At 39.5% G+C, this 19,252-nt stretch overlaps 2 protein-coding genes across 2 annotated transcripts; both read right to left on the bottom strand.

Annotated features, from left to right (window-relative positions):
• Nucleotides 1-3,064: 3,064 nt before the first annotated feature.
• LOC113036623 (extracellular calcium-sensing receptor-like) lies at nt 3,065-11,978 on the bottom strand. The gene is made up of 15 exons (XM_026193036.1): nt 11,947-11,978; nt 9,093-9,274; nt 8,782-8,906; nt 8,659-8,696; nt 8,144-8,150; nt 7,570-7,677; nt 7,282-7,482; nt 6,910-7,153; nt 6,539-6,753; nt 6,270-6,400; nt 4,665-4,761; nt 4,381-4,504; nt 3,785-4,257; nt 3,620-3,700; nt 3,065-3,421 (listed from the first exon to the last, which is right to left on the bottom strand). Exons 1-15 carry the CDS (start codon nt 11,976-11,978, stop codon nt 3,065-3,067), a joined length of 2,415 nt encoding a protein of 804 aa, XP_026048821.1.
• Nucleotides 11,979-13,188: 1,210 nt separating this feature from the next.
• LOC113036380 (extracellular calcium-sensing receptor-like) lies at nt 13,189-17,810 on the bottom strand. The gene is made up of 9 exons (XM_026192704.1): nt 17,349-17,810; nt 16,778-16,978; nt 16,076-16,630; nt 15,769-15,899; nt 15,528-15,624; nt 14,640-14,763; nt 14,016-14,488; nt 13,856-13,936; nt 13,189-13,545 (listed from the first exon to the last, which is right to left on the bottom strand). Exons 1-9 carry the CDS (start codon nt 17,808-17,810, stop codon nt 13,189-13,191), a joined length of 2,481 nt encoding a protein of 826 aa, XP_026048489.1.
• Between the last annotated feature and the right edge of the window lie 1,442 nt (nt 17,811-19,252).

Below are 19,252 nucleotides of genomic sequence, written 5' to 3'. Positions count from 1 at the left end.
GAGGGGAGATAGGCATCCGTACTTTGGAAGGGATGAGATGTACCCAGAGAGGTTGAGTCTAAGACCCAACCTGACATATAGACACAGACGAACAGGCGCACGCGGACACAAACGTGCATTCCCACCACCATATACACAACCAAATACTCAGCACTCACCCAACATGTAGACAGACACAAATAGACACTGCACAGACAGTCACACTCCCCAAACATACTCTATATCCCAGGTCAAGGTAAACCCCGCCCCCAGAGGGGCAAGCCGCACCTAGACCCAGGAGATGTAACCCTCCTCTCTGGGGTGGAGGCAAGCGGACCACCCCCTTATCTGCAGTAGCAGGGATGCCCCGCATCCCAGACTCCAATCTGACGGCCAGCACCTCCTCCTAGCCCCCCAGCCCTGACGGCTAACAGAACCGGGGTGAGTGAAGACCCCAAACCTCCCTCCCCCATATGTAGTGTTGCTGTGTGCAGTTCTAAAGTGCATTTAAAACACAGGAGAGCATGGTTCCTGCTTCCTATCAGAGAGCAGCACGGCTCCTCCCGAAAACCCTCAGTGTCTATATGCATTTAAAAATGAGGGTAGGGCACCAGCGCCAGAGGTGGGTTGGAATACACCTACTATCCTCTGGATGCTGTAAAATGTGCCCACCCCCAAGGCCCTATATGTATGTGTTATGTGAGAGTGTGAGTAATGTGGATGTCTCGGTTGCAGAATAAAATTGAGGCACAGGCGGCCAGAAGGGGACAGAGGAGGAGTGCCTCCCCTGCACCCTGGTGACATACCTGCACCCCAAACCCTGCGTGTGTGGGTGGGTGTGGTAGAGCGGGAATAGGGAGGCAGCTGAGGATGGGGAGGGAAGAAAGGGACGGGCAAGTGGCCCTAAAATTGTCAGGGCTCTGTGTGCGGGCAGGCGGAGAGGAGGATCCAAGCATAGGACTCGAACACAGAATTGTGAATCAGAACCTTAGCTTTATTGCTGACATGAAAACCAAACGTGAAGTGACCACTGAAACCGGAGACCAGGAACACACAGGCATAATCTGAGGGTACAACACGACACTGAGCACAGGAAAACACAGGGCTAATATACACAGGGTGGCAATCAGGGAATGGGCAACAGGAGGGAGACACAGCTGGGAGAGATCAGGGTAACGAGACGGGGGGCGGGGGGAACCAAGCTGCACACACTAACATAAGACAAAGACTTTCACAATAAAACAGGAAACATGAATTACTAAACAAGCACGCAGACTTGACACTGTGAGACAGACAGACAGAATGACACATGGAACGTGAACGTGAACTAAACTAAACGTGAGATATAACCGAGAACAAATCCTTAAGCAGGGATAAACAGAAACAAGAAACTAATAATAATCATCATCATTACTACGAGAATAAGAAAACAATCCATGAAGCAGAATTAAACCGAAATAGAATAAACTCAACATACTGGGTCCAACGGACCCAGAACCGTAACAAAAATATTTTAGAGTCAAATGTGAGGCCATGTGTCCAATAGCTAAAGTTTGATCTAACCTCCTGATCAGGCTTTCCAGTCTGCCTTACCTCTTGGTCAATCTCTAAAATGCATTTGCTGTCATTAAAATAACTAGACAGTTATTTTAATGTTAAGGGTTTCTTCATCAGTTCTAATATATTTTGGATTTGAATGAACTGTGACAGTTGTATACAACTGATATTATAGTAAGTGTATTAAAGTGTACAACAAAATAAATATGTATAATCAGCTAAAACGTATCCATATTTGGAGGTAATATAGAAATTCAACACTAAATATTCCTTTTAATTTCTCTGGTAACGTTTTTGAGAAAAGCCTTTCTTTAATTGCTAAATAACCTGCAACCTCGATTTGATGTCAACAACTGTAAAAACTAGACAAAACTCAACATTTGGGGTAAATATTGACTCATTTATTCAATAAGCTGTATTTGAAAATCCCTCTGTGCTGAATGTTCTAACAGCAGGTAGAGCTGTGTACTGTGAACCAAATTAAACAGCTCATTGCTTACATTTTAAAAATGCTTTTTATAAAGCATCTTTTTTTATCCAGTAATAGTTGAAGTAATATATATAGTATATATATATTGAAAAATAAATTGATTGTTACAGCCAATCAGTGCAATGAATAAATGGTCATAAACTGTGGCATTAAAAAAACAATCTTAAGAATTTTAACTTTAACAACATAGTTCCAGGTGTTTAGACATCCTTTTAGACAATTAAACCCAAAATCATTATTTGCAACTCAGAAGAACAACCTAAGAACCAGTCAGGTTGCCTAAAAATCATGTTTTTGACATATATAACAAAGAAACAGTTTTTCCCACACACAGATTTTAAGATTTAGGTATAAATGGCTAGAACTGGAACTTTTTATATCCACTTTTCACAGCTGGCTTGCCTGTATTGTTGCAGTGCTCTAAATCACTCAACTGCTTCCCATGTTACACATTTGGGCTGCAGTTAGAGCTCTTTCCACTCATGAGATCTGAAAGGAGCTGCAGGCTCCCTCTTACCAGAATCTGCAGATATCTCACACACACAAACACACACCGACACAGACACACACAGACACACACATACCAACACCAAGAACAGTCCAACATGCTAACCATGTTAGTGTTTAACACAGTGTTTGCCTCACTAGGCAGGGCTTTTGTTTTATCTAAGACGTGTGTGGACAGTACAGAGACTGTTGGTGGTTTAATCACTTTGGGGCTGACTGAATCCATGTGTAAGCAGGATCGTGTTGCACACAGTTGGGCTGTAGATGAGGTAGAAAATAATAGCTTTTAACAAATAATTTTAGTTAAAACAAGTAACAGAACTAACAAGAGAAGAAAAACATCCAGAATCACTGAAACATGTTTCAGATGATATTTTATTTACTTTCACATTCAAACATTATAAGTGATTACTACAGTATTAAACTTAAACACAACTGGGTTTTCCAACACAATAAACACAAAGTTTTTCTTTTTTTCACATTAAAATATAAGAATTTTTTTTTTTTTACTCTGAAATAGAAATAAAAAATTCATCTTGAATATTTTCCAGTCATGCCTTTCTTGATATTTCTCTCAGGTCGTAGTAAAATAATGTAACATTTGGGGATGAAAATACATAGTAACAATCCAAAACTGGATGATAATATAGCAAATATTTCCACTGCCACAGAGAACTTTCCAGGAGAGCTGACATAAGCTGGAATGAAAGAAATCCACACAGCCCAGAAAATTAGCATGCTGAAGGTGATGAGCTTTGCTTCGTTGAACGTGTCTGGTAGTTTTCGTCCAAGAAATGCCAGGAGAAGACAGGCAAAGGCGAGCAGGCCAATGTAACCAAGGAGCAGGTAGAATCCAGGAGGCCATGGCTCTTTACACTCCACCACAATCTAATATAATCTAACAATTAGTATGTATACAGAGAAATGGTTCATTTTATATGATTTATTTGTTTCTGCTCTGATGTCTACACTAATCACTGAAGTCCCCTTCTATAGGATTTGAAGACATCTTACTGTATAACTTAGTGATATTAACGTCCAAGAATAGAAATTGCAACAATTAGTGTTTTAGTACTTCCTACTCACTCTTCCAGTTGAAGCTTGGTAGTTTGGATTCCTGAATGGGAACGGAGGTGCGGCTAGCACCCAGCCAGCACAGAGACAAATCTGGAGCAGCATAAAATAATAGTTACAGAAAGTGGCTACAAAAACTGACATTATAATTTGCTGACAGTTTGATATCTTTCCCACCTGAGGAGCTGTGGTACAGATGATCAGAATCCTCTGCTGAGCTGTACCAAACAGCATCCGACCCCTGGAACCAGGTACATTAGTCCGGAAAGCCAGGAGAACCACAATGGTCTTAAAAAGGACGCAGGACAAACACAGGGCAAAGCTGATCCCAAATGCTGCCTGGCGGAGCCTACATGTCCACCAAGACGGCTGACCAATGAACACCAGAGAACACAGGAAACAGAGCTTGAGTGACAGGAGAAGCAAGAAACTTATTTCTGAATTGTTGGCCTTGACAATAGGTGTAAAGCGGAAACTGTGAAACACAATGGTGATGATGGATGTCAAGATGAATCCCAGCAGGGTGAGTGCAACCAGGATAATACCCATGGCATCATAGAAAGAGAGGAACTCTTCTTCCCCTGCAACACATTTCACCTTGTCTTTGTCTGACAAGTAGTATTCAGGACATTTTATGCAATCAGTGGAACCTTTGGGAGCAGAGAACACAAGACAACAAGACATATGTGGATTAAAATTCAGGAACTAATCAATATTTTTTCAATACTTTTTAACAGTGCAACATTTTCATTCTTTAATATGATATGGGCTACCAGTCTGGTTGCTGATCTCTCCATCTGCACAGGGCAAACAATCAAAGCAGCATTTGGGCTCTCCTCGGCGTGTGGCCTGCCTGCTGCCAGGGGGACATGGAGCACTACACTGAGATACAGGAACCTGAACAAGGAACAGAAAAAAGATATAATAATGTGAATCAATAGGTTGTAATATTTTCTTACTGAGTATTTGACATAGTTGATCAAATAATTTTCAACAGCTTAAAAATGTTTAATTTTAAAGTGGCATAAGAAATACATTTACAATAATTATAACCTACCTGCCTCTCTCCTTTTGTCCATACAATAGTGTTCTTCATTATCTGCAACTGTTGGCCATGGGGAGCTGAACCATCATAGCTTCCAACTTCTATAAATCTAGCTTAAAATATTTCAGAATAAAACCAACCCAAAGTTTTGGGTTATTAAGTAAATACCCATAACTTCTTGTTCATGGTTGTTGTAACAGACAGATCTTTCAAAGGGACATAAAAGACTTTGTCCACAGAAACCTATTCTAACAAAGTGTCACAGATTTAAAATTGTCCATGAATTCACAGTACACAGTGCATTAGTTACACCCTTTTGAACACCCTCTACAGTGACAATAACAAATACATTTTAAAGATTAGAGTAAAAATCAATCATATATCTATATATGTATCTATATATGATTTTGATATGATATGATTGATTTTCATTGAAAAATGGCAAAATAGCTTGTGATAATGAAACACCCTGTGAAGTTGAGGCACACAACGATGTGTCCTGCTGGTAAAGTTTCCAGGCTGCCTTTCCTCATAGTAGCCATCCCTCAAGACTTTCTCCATTTGAAGAAATGCATTATCAGGGATTGTAACATCTAGTCCTTTTATTGAATTAAAAGATACAATGAGTGAAAGTGAAATGACAGTCTTTCCATGTTTGTAACATTATATTCGTTGCTGAAGCCTAAAGTGACCTCCCCAAAACTGTTTTTTGGTTTAGTTTCCTTCTTAACATTGAGCTGTTGGTTCTGTCACAAGTTAACCAACATAAACTATCATTGAACTATTAGTGTCAGGGTCCTGGGACTGGGCGACCCAGGACCCCGGGGCAGTCATGGACCTGTGTTATTATTATGTATTGTTGGTGTTGCTTCCCCTTCTCTGTGCTTGTACATATGTGTGTGTGTGGGTGGCTGTGTGTCTAAGTACTTGTTTATAGGCGCCGTCAGGCCTGGGGGGTGTGGCCCTGCTAGGGGACTGGCCACACCCGAAGCCACACACCTGCTGCTGATCAGGCCTCGTCGGGGGAGCTACTTAAGAGAGTCTTGGAGCTCCCACCGACGCGGGATCATTGCATGAGACTCCACGTTAGTCACCCTGTCTAAGTTTAGTCAGAAAGTGTATGCCTGCCATTTCTGAGTGTCCTGACAGCTGCGCTATTGTTTCCCGCAGGAAGAGCGTGGAAGGCACGGAGAGCAGCGAGCACCGGGGGGTGCTGACACGGGAGCAGAGAGCACACGGACTATTCACGGGAGACACGATACGGGAGTCTGGGAGAACACGGGGATTTATTGTTACGTTGTTTTTACTCTGTAAATAAACACTGTTTGTACATAGAGCACCGCGCCTGGGTCCTCCTTCCCCACTCCTTCCACGGTGTGCCATGCCATACCGTGACAATTAGCAGCAACCAATCTAGTTATGGACATTAAATTCTGTACCCGGAATGATTACACTACCTGCGCTATAAAAACTGTAATTTAAAACACCTATTTATTCACTCCAGCTTAATGGACAGTTAAATCTACGACAATTTTTAGAGTAGGTGTTCATAGTTCAAATTAGGATTAATACATACAGTATTTCACATGTAATGTTCACTTAAAAGTTATACTAAACCTCATTTTGTCTTTGCTGTCCTTCTGCCAGTTAATGATGTCATAGAGAGGGACTGGCTCTCCATTGGAGTCGAAATATACTTTCTCATTGAACTGGTTGGTGAAATTGACCATCTTCAGATGTTGAAGAAACTACATCAGAAGAGAATTATAAAAAATAAAATATTAAACGAAACAAACAAAAAATATTTTTTTTAAAAATTACAAAATCGAAAGAAAAAAAAAATCACATGAATTATGATTTGGATATTTTGTGATTGTTTCAATTACCTGACCATTCGAAAATGATCTGTGTTTCTCACACAACCCCTTATTATGTCCCACAGAGTCACAGTTTAAGAAAGTGTGCAGAGCATGGGCAACAGCGTACACAGCTTTATACACATTATAGGATATTCTGACCGGAGATACATCGCTATAACTGCTGTCAGTCTGTCTCAGATCCTCTGAACCTGTGCATACAGGTTTTGCCAAAGAACCTGCATAATTTCTATCAGCTGACATATTAAACAATCTTTTTGGTCCAACGGTAAGCCCAACCATATAGCTAGAATTGTTTTGAGAGCTTAGTTTGTAATTCAAAGTATCCATATAATTCAATCTTTCCAGAGTATTCACTTCATATTCTTTGGCTCTGTCTCTTTCAAACTCCAGCTTACACCCAAACTGCTCTTCCCAGAACATATTGATGAATTCCATTCCTGGTTTGGGAGAGGGTCGGACATTCAAAGCAAACTCTTTCAAGCCAGGAATGCTGACTCCAGGGAAGGAGAAGCCCAGTGTTCCCTCCAGGAGAAAGTGGAAGTCAGGTGAGGCCAGCCGGCTCGAGGTCACCCAGGCTTCACTTGCTATCCACTGTATCCCTGTTACATTCCTTTGAGCTAGCTGGAAAGGCAAACATAAACAACTGTGAAGACTATTCACGTATATACTTAAAAATACCCAAAATAGGATTTGTTACATTATTAATTAAGATGTTATTATTTACAAAAGACATCAATCAAGATACTAACTTCTGAGAACAGATGCAATACATCTACTTCTGCAGTAATGACCACGACAACCCGAGCAGTTGAGCTCTCCAGCTTATCTGCCATTTCTAGTATTTCAGCCGTTGTGGGTGATGCTGGGATAGAGAGATGAAATGCCACACATCCACCTTGCCTTCTAAACTGATTAGAGAATGCTTGGATGCCATAAAGGCTGTAGTCATCCTGAAATGTATATACAGAAAGCATTTATAAACCATGTTGCTGTCTAAAAGTGTCCCATTGTAGCATTTAAAAATGTTTTGGACTCACCGTAGCTCCTATTGCGCCCACCCAGAACCAGCCGAAGTAAGTGACAAGATTTACGAGACCTCTAACTTGAAAGAGATCACTTGGCACAGTTCTCAAGAATGATGGGTACTGTTAAGGTTCAAAATTGAGGAGGGAGAGTACAAACCACCCTTGGTCCAGAAGCTCTTGGTCCAACAATGATTTTAATGAAAACACGTGTGGGAAGACACTCTGTACGCAGACAGCCAGTAGTCCTCGACTTAATCAAAGCATAAACAGATATTTTATAGCATCAGGGTTTGATTTACTGACGCCCCTTCATGCGTCACAGATACATTTTATACATAGATCAGATCAACACCACAATGACTTTTCACCCAGAAAATCATCTTCTATTTTCATGGCTGGTACTTTCCGTTCTTGTCTTAAAGTGAATTGTTCCTCTTTCTTGTCGAGACATAACTAATCTCTCCTCTAAATAAATCTAACTAATGTGTGTGTATGTGTTGACCTCACATGCTCTTTGTGTCACCTCTTCACCTACAACCTGCTGTGTCTCGTCCTCAAATGCTCTTTCTCAATTCACCTGTTGCACTTCTGACCTTTTACCAGACCAGAAGCTTACTGAGACTATGTGTATGTCTTCTACTAAATAAATGTTTTAACCAAGAACCTCTACTAAAACCTTAATATAAAATGATCTGATATATAAGTGTTTTTTTAAGCATGTACTGCAATTCCTTCTATGGCTCCAAGTCACTTGCACAATAGATTGTCCGAACATCACGCCGAACAAAGCTTCCGACCCCCAATTAATTGACCGAGCTCCAACTCTTTAATAAGCACAGATATGCATTGTGTATAAAATAGTCATAACTGCTTAAGGCCTTCTTAAAGCTATCTGTTACATTGTTAAAGCCTCGTCTTAGCCTGCTGCTCAAAATAACTTCCACTTCTGCAAAACTCTCCAAGCCTGTTTCCTGTCCTGTTACTTTTAGCCTTTCTGAAAGACACACACTGTTCAACCCCTGAATGCAATATAAACTCCAGATTATATTTATTATTTAACAATAGCAGTAAAATAATTTCCCTGCTCCACAGTACAAATGCTTATCACTAAGACAGGTACAAGTGGCAAAATAACTCACCTAGAAGGAGAGCAAGTTCTTTCTATATTATTGAGACACAAACCAAACACATAACATTATTAAACAAAGTTGTACAAATAATTACCAGTGGTATATTGAAAGGTCCAAGTGTTTGAGCTACAGCTCTTGTAGGGGACGAGGATGCAAGACCAATCACAGCAGGCACAGGAGAATAATACAGACATGTGGAAGATTGTCTTGCCTTTATCTCTTCTGTTGCATTTACTTTTATATCATTTTCAGTGTTTCCAAGATTGTGCTGAATTGCTGTCTTAACTTCAGCACTTCTCTCTTTCAGTATGGTTAGTATTTTTGACTTGGCTGTTATTGCCACAGTCTTTGATTGCTTAGTTTCAATACCACTGTTTTCAATTTCTGCTGTTTTTTCTCCCTCACTGCTAACAGCTTTTGAGTGAGTGAGCAAAGAATACAGAGCCTGCAGGCTGTTATGGATGTAGTTGCAGCTGTCCATAATCCTGTAGCCTAGTTTAACACCCGGTAACAGACTTGAATTATGGTTAATTTCCTCCACTGCAAACACCATTGTCATCATCCATCGAAAGGGTCTTTCATGAAAGCTGCAGACATTTTTTTTTAAAAAAGTATTTAAATTTCTAGGCGTAGCCAAGTGGCGGAGGGCTTTCGCTTTGGTGGCCTCAGAATCTCATCTCTGATTTTTGCAGATTATGTGGTTCTGTTGGCTTCATCGGGTGAAGGCCTCCAGCTTGCACTGGAACGGTTCGCAGCCGAGTGTGAAGCAGCGGGAATGAGGATCAGCACCTCCAAATCTGAGGCCATGGTTCTCAGCCGGAAAAGCTTGGAGTGCCCACTCCGGGTCGGGGATGAGTTCCTGCCACAAGTGGAGGAGTTCAAGTATCTCGGGGTCTTGTTCGCGAGTGATGGGAGAAGGGAGCCGGAGATCGACAGACGGATTGGGGCTGCAGCTGCAGTAATGCGGACGCTGCACCGGTCCGTCGTGGTGAAGAGGGAGCTGAGTGTAAAAGCGAAGCTCTCAATTTACCGGTTGATCTACGTCCCTACCCTCACCTATGGCCACGAGCTGTGGGTAGTGACCGAAAGAACGAGATCGCGGATACAAGCGGCAGAAATGAGCTTCCTCCGAAGGGTGGCTGGCCTCTCCCTTAGAGATAGGGTGAGAAGTTCGGCCATCCGGGAGGGGCTCAGAGTAGAGCAGCTGCTGCTCCACATCGAAAGGAGCCAGCTGAGGTGGTTCGGTATCTGACAAGGATGCCCCCTGGGCGCCTCCTGGGTGAGGTGTTCCAGGCATGTCCCACCGGGAGGAGGCCCCGGGGCAGACCCAGGACACGCTGGAGAGATTATATCTCTCGGCTGGCCAGGGAACGCCTTGGTATTCCCCCGGATAAGCTGGAGGAGGTGGCTGGGGAGAGGGAGGTCTGGGCCTCTTTGCTTAGGCTGCTGCCCCCGTGACCCGGCCCCGGACAAAGCGGATGAAGATGGATGGAAGTATTTAAATTTTTAGTATAAAGAAATTAAATTAATTAAAAAAATTATGATAAAAAAATATGTAATATAAATATAATTTACATTTGTTCATCAGTCACAGTGCCACAATTCCATGTAAACATAGCATAGCAGCATAGCAACTGATATAGTTTTTTATAAAATACTGATATTTCATTCATTCATATCTAAGGGAGAAAAAAACCAAAATGAAGATCCAGCATAGATTAATAATACCCTTACACTCACCCGCTGCAAGGTGGAATTTGGGCTTCACTGTTATAGCTTTGCTGTGGTTTTGGCACAACATAATGCAGAGGGAAAAATCCTCCAATCACAATATCACCGTCAGAGTGCAGGGCTAAGGGCTCACTGCCTGCCAGTTTTACACAATCGGGTAAACTAGATTTAGAACTTCTCACATCCCCAATCTTTAAACTATGCTGTGTCTCTCTCATAACCTCTTCTTTTCTAATCGAGTGTCCCTCCACTCTTAGTGGTTTTCCTTCATCTACAGTGTGAGAAACGTCAGAGAACACAATGTAAACAGGATTACAAAACAGATAAAGCATTAAAAGACATTTACCAGCAAGGGCTGAATACATAATTGACCGTAACCCCATAAAAAACTGTATGCTGAAAACAATGGCCCTCCAACAGCGTCTGTGACAAGCCAATGAAGTGAGTTAAAAGCTCAGATGTTTGAGTCACTGCATTGTTCCAGATGAGTCATTATGACATTACCCAATCAGAGATAGGTTGACATGATTCTCATGAACCTTAAGTTACAAAACTCAAACACTGTCTTCCTAGAGGTGACAAGAATAAAAGACAAAGTCACAAATATTTTATTTTAAAGCTATGGGAAGTTAATAACAAAATATTTATTCTATTCATGGCTTCTGAGTATATATTTACTTCATTTAACTGTAACAAAAATAGTAAATTAATATGTAACTGCATATTCACACAGTAATGAACAATTCTGCTCACACATGTGCAGTAAATGTTAATATATTGATTATGTCATATTTTTCAGAAAGCCAAAGACACAGAGCAAGTCCCAGAAAGTCTGGATTATTTTTTGCTTATTTTATTGTTGTGTGGGCGAGACATAGAGCAGAGTTCCATAAGTCAGCTTGACACTGGCTACAAGTGCTGTGTGATTTAAATGAGACCCAAATGTTGCATCGCATAGCTGACTAACTTATACGACAAGTTGTATCTGTAGCTGAATTGATCTATACTGTCAGTGAAAACTAAACTCCTGATATGAGGCACATTTGCTGCAATTATTTTTCTTTTGTGTGGCATGTGTTAAGTAGTCAGCATTAGCTTTTATTTGTTGGATGGATGGCTTGCTTCCTGTATTACTTGCTCTTAATAGTAACCATTAATGCTGTTCATTAATGCATTAAAAAGACAAACATAACAAAAATGAAGGGGGGGAAATCACAATTGACTGACAAAGACAAAAATAAAAGTTAGAGCATTAAAAAAATTTACTTTAGAAAATAGGTTGCTATTTAATCAAGTTTAAAGAAATGCTTGGCTCATGTTAGAAGTGAATTTTTATCTTTAATACAGGTGTACATCATTATTTATATATTTCACAAATACCTCATAATTTTAAACACACATTTTTACACATTCTACTATAGAAATAGGTGTTGTAGAATAAAGCTACGGAAGATAAGGCCACACCCACCCAATACCAAATGGAAATTTGGTTCACTGTGTAAAGAGCAGGGGGTTCTGCTCTTATTACTGAAAGATGACCTGAGGGATGGACCCCGGCATGTTTATTACACGTTTTGCTGTGATACTGGATTGTTGGTGGGCTCTTTTAAAACTATCTGTGCTCCCAAATGTCTCTCTCCAGAACCCAGAAAGATCACCAACCTCCTACAACCTCAAAGTTTTCAACTTCAGTTATAGAGTCAGCACCAGCTATTGCAGAGTCTGAACAGACTCCATTTCCCCAGTGTCAGTCTGAGCTTTCCCAGTTGGAGAGGAGGACACCTACCTCTGTTATCAATTTCCAGAAAAGTTTTATTGCCAGTCTCCTGGTAAGATCACCACTTTGCTTTGCCTCCTGGTGATCCTCCGAAACACCGCTGTCAGTCTCCAGTTAGTTATTCAGTGTTGAGTGTTTCTTGACTAATTCAAATACATTATTATATAATAATATTTTAGCTTTGTATTGACTAAGCTGTAGGTAAATTATGTTATAATAACTGGAGTACAGTGTACAAGTAGATAAAGTGCATAAATATGTATTATAACAAGAAGCTTATTTTATATTTTGAAGACATATAGCTGTTCCGCAGTGAATGTCTAGAAAAGAATATTAGTGGTATAGACTTAATAACTGGGTTAATTTATTTAAAAATTCGTCTGTGCTGACCGAAAAGAAAAGACACATCATGAGGAAAATCCATCCATCCATTCATCCATTCACGTCCACTTATCCTTTTCAGGGTCGCTGGGGGTGCTGGAACCTATCCCAGCTGTCATAAGGAAAACGTCCAAGGTTATTTAATGTATAACATTTCTTATAATTCTTTATTTGTATATAGGAAAAAACACATTGTGAAAATCTTGAGAGGTGTTGTCAACAGACATCATATCTAGTCTTTTATTTTAGAGAAGTAAATGGTTTCTGTGTTTGAAAGACTTCAGTAAATTTTAAAATAGTTAAAGAAAAATGTTTGTGCAGTATCAATACCAGTTGTGAGTTCATATAACAATAACTAAATTAGAAAATTGGCCTGGTTTCAAATGTTTTTTTTTTAAAAAGGTTTCTCTATGGTGGCTTAACCCCCCTTTTCATTATGTCTAACATTTAAACAATGCTCCCTGAAGGACAGAGTAAATGCTGAAATCAAGGTTGGAAAGTAAAAGCTTTTAACAATAGTGTAATGCTAATATGACATTTAATTTTTTTTCACATTAAAATATGATAACTGTATAAATTGTTTACTCTCACAAACACTGAGAATATAAATGTTCATCTTTGATATTTCCCAGTCATGCCTTTCTTAATATTCCTTTCAGGGTGCAGTAAAATAATGTAACATTTGGGGACAAATATACATAGTAACAATCCAAAACTGGATGCTAAGATAGCAAATATTTCCACTGCCACAGAAAATTTCCCAGGAGAGCTGACATAAGCTGGAATAAAAGAAATCCACACAGCCCAGAAAATCAGCATGCTGAAGGAGATGAACTTTGCTTCGTTGAATGTGTCCGGTAGCTTTCGTCCAAAGAATGCCAGGAGAAGACAGACAAAGGCCAGTAGGCCAATGTAACCGAGGAGCAGATAGAACCCAGGAGGCCATGGCTCTTTACACTCCACCACAATCTAAAGATGTTAAACAAGTATAAAAACAGGGATATTTTTATGAATATTTTTTATTTGTCTCTTACCACATATATAAATATAGATACAGATATGGATAATTCCGTCTTTTTGGATGGTTCATGGCAATATCAACTAAATCAAGAAAATAAATTACAAGACTAAGGATTTCAAACAAGAATGAATACACTGAGATTTTAAATCATTATGTTTGGTTCCTCTATGTTACTGTGTGTTACTGGCTTTTGTGATGGTTGATGGCAATATGAAAACATAAATTACAGAATTCAGATTTTCAGTTCTTCATACTCACTTTTCCAGTTAAAGCTTGGTAGTTTGGGTTCCTGAATGGAAAGGGAGGTGCTCCCAACACCCAGCCAGAACAGAGACAAATCTGAGGGGAGGATAGGATGATAGAAGAATACCAGAAACACACAAACTGATCTTTAAATGACAGTGACTGTTCGTCCTACCTGAGGAGCTGTCGCACAGATGATCAGAATCCTCTGCTGGGATGTACCAAACAGCTTCCGACCCCTGGAACCAGGTACATTAGTCCGGAAAGCCAGGAGGACCACAATGGTCTTAACAAGGAGGCAGGACAAACACAGGACAAAGCTGATCCCAAATGCTGCCTGGCGGAGCCTACATGTCCACCAAGACGGCTGACCAATGAACACCAGAGAACACAGGAAACAGAGCTTGAGTGACAGGAGAAGCAAGAAACTTATTTCTGAGTTATTGGCCTTGACAATGGGTGTAAAGCGGAAACTGTGAAAGACAATGGTGATGATGGTAGTCAGTAAGAATCCCAACAGGGTGAGTGCAACCAGGATGATTCCCATGGTGTCACTGAAAGACAGGAATTCTTCTTCCCCTGCAACACATTTCACTTTTTCTTTGTCTGACCAGAAGTACTCAGGACATTTTGTGCACTCACTGGAACCTTTGGGAACAAATAAAACAGATATATGATCACGTTTTCATAATTTTTCCACTCTGCAACATTTCTGTTACTGTAATGACCTTCTTGATTGCACTACATAATGCTAAAGGAGGATATTGTTTGTTTGTGTGTTTGAACTTATATAGGCTACCAGTCTGGTTGCTGATCTCTCCATCTGCACAGGGCAAACAATCAAAGCAGCATTTGGGCTCTCCTTGGCGCGTGGCCTGCCTGCTGCCAGGGGGACATGGAGCACTACACTGAGATACAGGAACCTGAACAAGGAACACAGAAAGGTTTAATAACGGGCATTGATATGCAGTTTCTAACAAACTGACATGGTGTATCAAAGACTTTTCCCCATTTAAAGTAGAAAAAAAAAAAACAAATGAAGAAATGAGTATTGTTTTTGTTTTTTTTGTTTTGTTTTGTCTGTTTTGTCCTTAAGAGTTCACATAATGAAATATCTTGATGTATGCTCAATCATCCAGGTATGTAAATTCCAAAAAGTTGACATGGATGTAACGTTTTCAGTGGGAGAAAAGTTTTGTCACTCAGTCTCAGCTGACTGCAGGGTTCCTTACCTTGTAAACAGTACCTTTGCACAATGACTAAAACTAGCCCACTGAATGAACAACGGGCTGTGAGGTCAGTTTCTTGATCATCAATATGTGGTTGTTCACAATTGATCAACAACCACTGATCAAATAATTGTCTATCATTGATCAATGGCCATGAATACTATTCGCAGAGTTGGGGAATGGCTGCAATCACAGCATTGTAAAATGGTGAAAGATGTAAGGAAACCTGCAGTCAGGTGGGACTGAAGAAGTCAGTTGGATGAGTGATGAAACATTTCTCCCACTAAAAACACTATGTCCAGATTAACAGAACCAACTTTTTGGCATGATTGGAAATCCTAGATTGGATTGGAAACTTCATTATTTCACATAGTGGAATTATGAGATTGTTGTCCAGAGTAAAAGAAAAATAATTTAAAGGCACAAAAATAAATATTTTGAGGTTAACTCTGACGTACCTGAGATTGCTTTTTTGTCCAAACAATAGTGTTTTTCACTATCTTCAACTGCTGTCCTTGTGGAACTGAACCATCATAGCTTCCAACTTTGATAAAGCTATGATAAAAAACGGTAAATTATTTCAAAATGCATTCTAACCAAATAATACATGCAATAGAACTGCATCATGAAATAGAAATATTGCATATTTTTGGTGATTACGTTCACTGTTCAATTATATGCGGAAGTATTACATTTCACCTGATTTTATCCTTGCTGCTCTCCTGCCAGTTAACAATGTCATAAAGCGGGACTGGCTCTCCATTCGAGTCAAAGTATATTTTCTCATCAAACTGGTTAGTGAAATTCACCATTTTCAGATCTTGAAGAAACTACAAGAAAAGATCATTAGAAAATATTTTAAAAACCTACAAAAACACATGAGCTCACATTAACACTGCTTCCCTGAGTGAATGTGTTAAATGCAGAGAGGAATTTCCCTACGGGGATCAATAAAGTATAAAGTATACATTATCCTCATGGTATATTTTGTTATAAGTTCACTTACCTGACCATTTGCAAATGAGTTGTGCATCTCACATAATCCCTCATTTAGTCCTGTTGAGTCACACTTCAAAAATTTGTGAAGAGCATGAGCAATGGTGTACACAGCTTTATACACATTATAGGAAATTCTAACCTGAGATACATCACTATAACTGCTGTCAGTGTATCGCAAATCCTCTGAACCTGTGCACACGGGTTTTTCCTCCACTCTCCCATTAAATAAACAATCATCTCCGTTCCTGTTGTAGTGAAAACTATACATATCAGTGAAGTTATCAACAATATTTGCTTCATAGTCTTTGGGTCTTTGGCTTTCAAATTCTAGCTTGCAACCAAAATGTTCTTCCCAGAACATATTGAAAAATTCCATTCCTGGTTTGGGAGAGGGTCGGACAGTCAAAAGAAACTCTTGAAAGCCTGGGATGTTGACTCCGGGGAAAGAGAACCCCAGTGTTCCCACTAGGAGAGGGTGGAATTCAGGTGAGGCTAGCCGGCTAGAGGTAACCCAAGCTTCACTTGCTATCCACTGTATCCCAGTCACATTCCTCCTAGCAAGCTGGATAATATTATGTAATCATGAAAACAGACACAATTTATGTTGCAGTTTCTGTCTTATAATAGTTTTATAAAATCAAAAATGTGAAAAAAATGTGAGTATAAAGTTTTATTTTAAATCACATAATAAATCAACAAACATACTTACTTCTAAAAGCAGATCTAGCAGTTCCACTTCTGTAGCAAACACCACCACAACCCGAGCAGTTGAACTCTGCAGCTTGTCTGCTATTTCTTTTATCTCAGCCACTGTGGGTGATGTTGGGATAGTGCGGTGATATGCCACACACCCACCTTCTTTTCTAAATTGAATAGAGAATGCTTGTATGCCATAAAGGCTGTAGTCATCCTGAAAAAATAAATAAATAAATAAATAAATACACACACACACACACACACACACACACACACATATATATATATATATGAAAGATTTATAAGTCATGTCATAGCACTTAAAAAAGATTTTGATCTCACCGTTGTGCCTAGTGTGCCCACCCAGAACCAACCAAAGTAAGTGACAAGATTTACAAGACCTCTAACTTGAAAGACATCACTTGGCACAGTTCTCAAGAATGATGGATACAAGCGCTTGTCAGTAAGACAGGTACAAGTGGCAAAATAACTCACCTAGATGGAAAGTGAGTTCATTTTTATCATTGAGAGAAAACACAAATCAAGTATATAACATTAAAAAACAAAGCTGTGTGGTGTATTACCAGTGGTATGTTAAAAGGTCCAAGTGTTTGAGCTATAGCTCTTGTGGGGGAAGAGGATGCAAGACCAATCACAGCAGGCACAGGAGAATAATACAGACATGTGGATGACTGGTTTGCTTTTGTCTCTTCTGTTGCATTTACTTTTATGTCATTTACAGTTTTTTTAAGACTATTCAGCATTGTGGTATTAGCTTTAATACAGCCCTTTTTTTGTGTTAGCATTCTTTCCTTTTGTGTTGTTTCACCAGTCTTTAATGCTTCCATTTCAATACCACTGTCAGTTTCTGCTGTGTTTTCTACCACACTGCTGATAGCTTTAGAGTGACCGAGTAAGGACAGAAGAGCCTGCAGGCTGTTATGGATGTGGTTACAGCTGTCCATAATCCAGTAGCCTAGTTTAACACCTGGTAACAGACTTGAATTACAGTTAATTTCCTCCACTGCAAATATCATAGCCATCATCCAACGAAAGCCCCGTTGATAAAAGCTTTAAAAAAATGAATGAATTAATTAAAAGTGGAAAAAGTATTTATTTTATCATACAGAAATCAACCTCATAGGAACATGGAAATAGTATCAAAATCAGCAGATATTAACAGTACCTTTGCACTCACCGGCTGCAAGGTGTAGTTTGGGGTTTGCTGTTGTAGCTGTACTGTGGATTAGATGCAACATGCAGTGGAAAAAAACCCCCAATGACAACATCGCCATCAGAGTGCAAGGCTAAGAGCTCGCTGCCTCCCAGCTTTACACACTGAGGTAAATTAGAACTAACGTTTCTCACTTCTCTGATCCTTAAACCAGGCTGTGTCACAGCATCTCCCTCCACACTCAGTAGTTTTCTTTCACCTACAGTCTGAGGAACATCAGCGCAAACAATACAAAGACAAGTAAAGATACAAAAAAGCAGCCAAACACAATTATCAAAAAGGGTGCAATGCATAATCCACTGTAACCCCATAAAAACTATGTGTGCTGAGAAAAATACTCCTCCAACAGAGTCTGTGACAGGCTCATAAGGTGCATTAAAAACTGCCATGTTTTTTGACATTACATCATTTCGTGTGAGTCATCACAAGATGACCCAATCACAGCAAACTGCATGCAACACAGTTCACCTGAACCTTGAGTTATTAAACTGAAACACTGTCATCCTAGGGGTAACAAAAATAAAATATGTCATACATATTAAAATAAAAACACAGGAAATTAATAAGAATGATTCCGTTTGTTCTATCCATTTCTCTGAGTTTTACAATCATCATGGTAAGATGAAGCAATTTAGAGCAATTAAAGAATAGTTTATTGGTAGTGGTAAAATGATTAAAAGAAGAAATATACATGTTTGTTGTTAAGTATTTATGCTTAAGTAGTCGGGGAGTCGGATAAGCTAGAAGCAACACAGTTTTTTGACCGTGTGTTGCCATTTTAATCTTTTCTGGAACAAAAGTACCTGGTCTTGTATGGGCAGAAATCTGTGCCATCAGAAACTGAATTTGAATAAGTTAAATTTGAATTTGAATTGCTCAGACTGAATCTGAATTGTAACTTGAATAAATGCTTTTGAAAACTGAATTTGAATTAGTCTAATTTGAAATTCAATTTATGGTTTGAAAGTGATCATTACTAAATTGAAATTGAATTTTATATTTTGAAAATGAATTGATTTGCTTTGAAACTGCATTTCATCCTTTAAAAATTCAGCTCTCGAATAATTTCAGTTTCACTTCTCACCATTCAGTTTCAGTTCTACAATTCAATTTCAGTTCCAAAATTCAGTTTTTTTGGAACTTACATCCGGTTCCGGTTCAAGCGCAGATTAATAGAACTACGTTTTACTAGCGGGAATCTACAGCGTCTTGAGCTGAATTAAGACTTCAGAAGTCATTAGTCATGTCGAATGA

This window comes from Astatotilapia calliptera, chromosome 14, assembly GCF_900246225.1.
Source record: "Astatotilapia calliptera chromosome 14, fAstCal1.2, whole genome shotgun sequence".
Taxonomy (NCBI): domain Eukaryota; kingdom Metazoa; phylum Chordata; class Actinopteri; order Cichliformes; family Cichlidae; genus Astatotilapia; species Astatotilapia calliptera.
This window is presented reverse-complemented; position numbering and strand designations above follow the sequence as displayed.

Coding starts and splice junctions, on each gene's coding strand:
- LOC113036623 (XM_026193036.1), bottom strand. CDS start 11,978: ATGCCGGGGTCCATCCCTCAGGTCATCTTTCA. Junction 8,907..9,092: donor TCACTCAAAAGCTGTTAGCA/GTGAGGGAGAAA, acceptor ATGCAACAGAAG/AGATAAAGGCAAGACAATCT. Junction 8,697..8,781: donor GACCTTTCAATATACCACTG/GTAATTATTTGT, acceptor CTCTCCTTCTAG/GTGAGTTATTTTGCCACTTG.
- LOC113036380 (XM_026192704.1), bottom strand. CDS start 17,810: ATGATGGCTATGATATTTGCAGTGGAGGAAATTAACTGTAATTCAAGT. Junction 15,900..16,075: donor ACTCATTTGCAAATGGTCAG/GTAAGTGAACTT, acceptor CTTTTCTTGTAG/TTTCTTCAAGATCTGAAAAT. Junction 15,625..15,768: donor AGCAGCAAGGATAAAATCAG/GTGAAATGTAAT, acceptor TTTTTATCATAG/CTTTATCAAAGTTGGAAGCT.